This window comes from Apium graveolens, chromosome 10, assembly GCF_009905375.1.
Source record: "Apium graveolens cultivar Ventura chromosome 10, ASM990537v1, whole genome shotgun sequence".
In the NCBI taxonomy this organism is placed as follows: Eukaryota; Viridiplantae; Streptophyta; class Magnoliopsida; order Apiales; family Apiaceae; genus Apium; species Apium graveolens.
In genome coordinates, this window is record NC_133656.1 from 131,760,596 (window position 1) to 131,767,034 (window position 6,439).

Below are 6,439 nucleotides of genomic sequence, written 5' to 3' on the forward strand. Positions count from 1 at the left end.
ATAAAAGAACAGGATACAAATAAAAAGCTGAGTCGGAAATAAAAGTACCTACCAAACTATTACATCCCAACTTGAAATAAATAACAGAAGCAGAAGAAACCTAACATGAACCTAACAGACTCGATACTGAAACCTAGACACATACTCCAAACTGAACTGAGACACAAAAACTAGCACCAACTAGAATTCAAACCAACTAGACATCCGAGAAAATCGACTAGGTATTAACCTTCTTCAGTAATGAACTTCTACATTATTTCACCTCTTTTAACATCTCAAGCTATTCATATATAGTAAATTCCAACATTGCCTCATCAACTTTCATAAGTTCTAAGTCTAGGATTTTTATCTTCTAACTTCCAGAATTTATCCATGGTATCAATCCTTACATCACTCAAACGAGGCTTGATGGGTTTTGCATTTGCCAAAACCAAATCGAGGTTTTCCACCATTGGACCCTCAAGTATGTCTTTAGTATAAATGCCTTCAAAGATTTCAGCCTCTAAATCTAAAGGGTCCGAGTCAAAGACTTTGGATACAAAAGACATGCTCCTATTATCAAGAATTTTGATAGCCTTCTGACAGAGCGGACCATTTTCATTGAAGGAGTAGACAGCAAGCACTTTTTCCTTACCCTTCTGTTTAGAGAGAACATGAGAGGACTGCCACATTTCTACATCTGAGGCCTTTTTAGAAACAGGTCCCAAGCTATTAGCACCTCAATTGGCATTGAAACTATTCTCAGAAAAGGTAACCTTCTCAACTACATGCATATGAATCTGATTTTCTCTAACCAAGGAGGAGGGAAAGCAAACTCCTGACGATCAAGAACATCAAAAACCTCCATGCTAGTCGTCTCCAAGTGAATGTCATGAAAGCCCTGCTTTCATGCTTCAATAATGCCCGCATTCACTCCCCACATTATAGCCTGCGATTTTACCATGCCTTTCATCGGGCCAATAGCTCCCCATAATTTGACACCTTTGTTAATTCTTAGAAGAACTCCCACACCATTAGAGTTGCCATTCACAAGCCTATTTTCAGAGCTTACATGATTGTTGACGGAGAAATTTGGGAACAACAAAGTCTGAGGTTCGAAACCGGAAATAAGATCCGTGATGGTGGTTCTTCGTCGGAAACGTGAACAGTAATCGATAGATCCGATGAACAGTATTCGTCGGAAAAGATGAACAGTGTTTTGTGGTGATGATTATTGGGGGCTGAGTTTGCTTAGGGTTAGTGGTGACTCCTTTGCATTCTCGCTTCTGACCCCTTACAATTTGCTTACGTATCCCTATTTATAGGGAATCAAACCCACGTAGTTTTTGGGGAACAAGAAACCTAACGGGCTTAGATTTCTTATCCCGAGGCCCAGTAGGAAACCCACTGGAAACCGTCTTCTACTAGCTTTAGGAATGTCCGCCGATGATGCCCAACCATAAAGGCCCAAGGCTCGTCCGCGGCTTCGAGACTTCACGGATAAAGCATCTCCTGGGCCAAGAGTAACCCTCCGCTACCAGCTGTTTCTCTAGTCCGTGGACGCAGGTATAGCCGTAGTTCACCCCAAATATTGGACGCATCCTTGTCCTCCGATAAGGAGCCCCTACCAGATTGCAGGACAAGTGATCCCAAGCTTTTGGGTGCAAAGTGCAGGATACTCCAAAGTCTCCCAACGGGGACACCCGTTGACTACAGAGACAGAGCTCCCAAAGCACACACCAGATTTCACCCCACATCCCTAATGAGGACACCCATTGATTACAGGAGGAGGTCTGCAATCATCAGGCATACCTCTGGAGGTCTCTAACCACGGACACCGCCTTTCCTGTAGATGTGCTACAGGAAGGAGTTCTTCAATAAAGTATCCGCATCAAATAGGTTAGTAATAATAATCTCCATCTTCCTTGAATCTTTCAAAGAATTCGTCCATGTAGCATGTCAAAGTCCCATCCAAGCTATCTTTCTCACTTAGGGCGCGCCCTAAGGCTCACCATAGGAAAAAATTCAATCAAGGAATCGCTCACCCCTTCTTCAGTAATTGGGCGCGCCTTCTTACTACGTTTGAGGGCGTGCCTCTTATACATAGACAGTGACAACTTTCCATCAGTCATTTTCACCATAGGGCGCGTCCTTATCACAGAGAGCGTGCCTTCTTTCCTTTTATGGAAAGGTAAGCTTACCTGTTTCCTCAATTTTAGGCGTTTCTTTCTCAACTTTGACTATTTCATCAATCTCAACCTGAATATTGTTTATACAAATTTTTTGGGCATAAAAACTACCCCCAAATTCCATATGTCATTGAAAATGGGATTGGAATTTTTTTCTCATCTTTTTCAAAATATGTATAAACAAACTTTCCAATACTTTTACTGGGCGCGCCCTCAACATGGCATGCCTTTTTAAAGTTCCAAATTTTGCATTCAGAATTTCTAGTTACTGTGATAATCATATAGGCGCGCCTTCAAGAGGGCGCGTCCTAGAATTTGAAACGATTCGAAACGGTTTCCCTTATTCTTCGGGAATCGTGATTGACATGATTGATTTGACAGTTGTCATTTTCAGCTTTAAATATCAGTCACATCTTTTCTTTTTACCTTTACTCCTTCTCTCTTACTTTACTCTTCTTCAAAAACTTACCACACCGACGGAAAGATAGTTTGCTCGGAATAGGCCTCAATTTTCGATTCATCTCTCTCTCCAATCAAAAAGGTACACCCGACTCTTTATATTTCTGAGTTCCATCTATTAAATCCCTATGCATGTCACAAAACTGTTCATCTTCCATTTCTTGAATATATATGTTTTTGTATATATCTGTGTATGTATAATTGTATATATCTGTGTTTGCCCATCCAGATCCAAAATCATAGGGTAATCAATTTCAAATTTGTGTTTTTGAGAATTTCAATCGTTAGTATCTTTATGCCTTAGAAAATCATCACTTATAATCTGCACATAACCATATCTGTTTTCAGAGTCCGCCAGCAACTTAGGGCGCACCCTCATAGACTTCTCTCAACAAATGGAGTCAGGCTTTAGTTAGAGATGTACCTTTGGATGCGCCTTGTCCTTTAACAGGGCGCACCTTATTTTAGTTAAAGATATATCCCTTTAAATAGACTAGGATTTTCTTTGTGGCGCACCTTCTCATTATAAGGCCCGTCTTTTGTTATGATAGGATAATTTTAAGCCCATCCCTTTTATTGGGGCATGATATCTTTTCAATACACGCATTTCATTGCTCTTTAGTTTTCCCTCTTCTTAATTTCTGAACTAGACGCGCCTTCAAACTTTCTTGATTTTCTTGACAGCTGGAAAACGAGGGCGCGTCCTCTCCTTTTCACCCATTCAAGGATTTCCTTACCAATTTGGGAATCTACTCGCCTCCAAGCACCTATTTCGAACCTCAACCTCCAAACACCCATCATATCCCTGAGTTTCTGAACTGGGTGGCGCGCCTTGTTCAAGATTCCAAAAAAGGTACCCTGATGGAAGATTCTTCAAACAGTTCTTCCACGGACAACGTTCCTTTGTCTATTAGACATAGGAAGCAAAAGATAATCCAAAAGGAAAGATCCCCAGCCCCTATTAGCACAGAATTAGATGATGATGACTAGTTCGAGAGCTTGAATGCTGACAGATATAGAGGTGTTGAAATGGGCATCAATGTAGATGCAGGGCCATCCAAAGTCTCCTATTGGGCTGTTTCTCCAAGCCTATCTCCACAAAATTCACAGGTCGCACCTACTTCTCCCATTTCTGAGGGCGCGCCTGAAGGGAACATGTCGCCCCTTCGTGGTGAATTGAATTTTTTTGATGATGACTCTTTTCAGTTTTCCACCTCTCCCGAACCTTCTCCAATCCCCTTCCAGCACTGGGAAGTTTCTGACAGTAAATTGGACTTTGACTGGAATGAATTCGAACCATGCAGTGAAGCTGTGAAGAAACACTTTAGGAAGGAGTATGGGAAGCTTTTCTGCGTGGGCCTGTCCTCAACTTGTTCTGATGAGCAGTTCGAATGGCTCATAGAATTTTATGACATGGAAGGCATATGGGCTCGCCCTTTAAGTATGATGCGCCCCCATATTTTCAACTACAGGAGAAACTTCAGGATCCCTAGGATGGTAACCAGCCCTAAGTTGGTATCTTTGGGTATAAGCGCGCCCTTACATCCCTATCTTAGGGAAGTGATAGAACTTTATGATGTGGCTCCACTCCAACTCTCTCCCAACAACTACAAATTTATTCTGGCTCTGTTCATTCTCTATACGGACCTGGGTTTTCCTCAGCCTTCGATGGCCGAAGTCAGTTATTTTTTAACTTGAGAAAATCTGACCACGGATACTACTACTTGGTTGCAGACAAGCAACATAATAAGAAAGGTTTCTCCTTTGACAAGCTCAGCCATGAAAAGGGCTGGAAGGAAAACTTCTTTTACTTGTATGATGTTCCCAGACTAAGAATAAGATTCAACATGTCACCAAGTAAGGGCGCGCCCTCTCATTCTCTTTTCCCTGTATTATTTATATTTTTCTCTCTTCTTTTTTCACAACCTTATTTTTTTCAGACAGACCAGTGGCCAAACCACTTAAGGGCGAGCCTAAAAGGCGAGCTGAAGCCCTTTCTCAGAGTGGCTGCTGAAAGGTGGAACTTGAAGACTTTAGTTACCAGGACCAATTTGATGCAAGTCGGAATCCATTCTGACCAAGTAGGAACGAAGTGTAAATTCATAAAGTTTAGGAAAGGTGTCCCTGTTTCTCGTGTCATTGACCTAGATAGTGAAGAAGAGGTTGAAGAAGAAGAAGAAGATGAGGCAGAAGATAGCTCTTTTCAAGGCCAAGCCCCTTCAGGTTCAATCATTACAAAGTCTAAAGCCGCGCCTTCCATAATTGGCGCGTCCTAGCTTCCTTCCTGTTAGCTTTTGTATTGGTATACTAGATTATTGATAGAAATTTCTGTTAATATTGTTTGAAAAACTTTCTGTTACTTAGGGCGCGCCTTTTTACTCGAGGCTTAGCACTTTATACATCTTTATCAATGCTATCTTTATCAATTGCCTTTATTTACTGTCTAGTTCAGCACGCCTGATTGTCAAGTTTAACTAATGTGTTCTATGTTTTATGCAGAAATGGCTCCTCCAAGAATTCCCAAGTCATTCGGGGCGCACCCTGGTGACAAACCTAAGCCCAAACCAAAAAGGGATGCTTCTACAGCACAGGCATCCGTCCCTACTCCTACTCCTGTCCCCCAAACTACTCCTGTCCTAAAAAGGCCTGTTATAGATCTCACAGAGAAACAGGGCACGCCAAAGAGGCCCAGAACAGAAGGCGCTCCTTCAGGTTCATCTGCTGCCTTGAATTCCCTTGGGCCCATGGGTTCCATTCATGTTACAGATGAGGAAGTGGGACAATGGAAAACCATGAACTTGGAAGAGGCCACCCGTGCTTCCATTAAAGCATCATGCCATCTATTCATTCACTCCACCCAAGTGGTGGACAAACTTCTTGAAGAGAAGGCATGCCTTGAGAGGCTGCAGGGTGATAATAACATCTTGAAGAACACCCTTAAGGATACAAATTTTCTTCATGTCAAAGATATCAAAACCAAAGACTCTGAGATCTCCTTCCTCAAGGATGAGGTGGCCAATCTGACTTCCCAGCTGGAGATTTCCAATAAAAAGGCTACCTCTCTCCACACTGAGCTTGGAGGAGCCAACTTGAGGATTGAGTACCTTGAGGAGCAGCAGAAGATGGGGTGGCCAGACGAGAAGAGGGAAATTACTGATGAAGCATTTGCCAACGGTTTCCACTTCTACAGGATTGGTTTTATGGCCAATGACCCTGATTATACTTTTGAGAGGTTTGGGGAAGAAACTGTTGCTGAGATGGTGGAGTTTAAGAGGGAGCATGCTACAGAGATCAAGGCGAGGAGAATAGAGCTTGGGTTAGAGGAAGATGATGAGGGCGCGCCAAGGGAGGAAGTCTCTAAGGACGCGCCTGAAGTTGATCCTACTGTTCCTCTTCAAACCATTCCCCCAACAGACGAATCTCAGGGCGTGCCCTGATTTATGTTTTAATCTGTATTTCGTACTTAAGTTTCAAATACTTCTGAGGAGCCAACTCTCTTTTGATACTGTGCAAAGTTGTACGACTTATATTTTGCTACTCTTTAATTTTTGCATTATAACATGTCGTATGGGTTTACACGATTCCATCTTTCGTTGCGTGCATATAAAAATCTGTTAAGGTGCATCAACCATATAGGGCGCGCCCTAATTTAATATTATTTTGATTCCCTTTCAAACCATCACACACTTGCGTCATACAGAAACATGAGTGGCATCCTTCCATAATAGCACGCCTTTATCATATAAGATAAACTGTTATGGGCGCGCCCTTTAGTATTTAGAAAATGTTTATCCTTTTTTTTCAAGATTTAA

The 6,439-nt window shown here is 42.1% G+C and overlaps 1 protein-coding gene across 1 annotated transcript; it reads left to right on the forward strand.

The window, feature by feature from the left end:
• Positions 1–401: 401 nt before the first annotated feature.
• On the forward strand, positions 402–6,104 carry LOC141689517 (uncharacterized). Its single transcript, XM_074493831.1, has 2 exons — positions 402–750; positions 5,127–6,104. The coding sequence occupies exon 2, from the start codon at positions 5,129–5,131 to the stop codon at positions 6,062–6,064; it is 936 nt and encodes a 311-aa protein (XP_074349932.1). The 5' UTR covers positions 402–750; positions 5,127–5,128; the 3' UTR covers positions 6,065–6,104.
• The last annotated feature ends 335 nt before the right edge of the window (positions 6,105–6,439 follow it).

Bases quoted from the DNA above. Each gene is read 5' to 3' on its own strand.
- LOC141689517 (XM_074493831.1), top strand. From the start codon at position 5,129: ATGGCTCCTCCAAGAATTCCCAAGTCATTCGGGGCGCACCCTGGTGAC.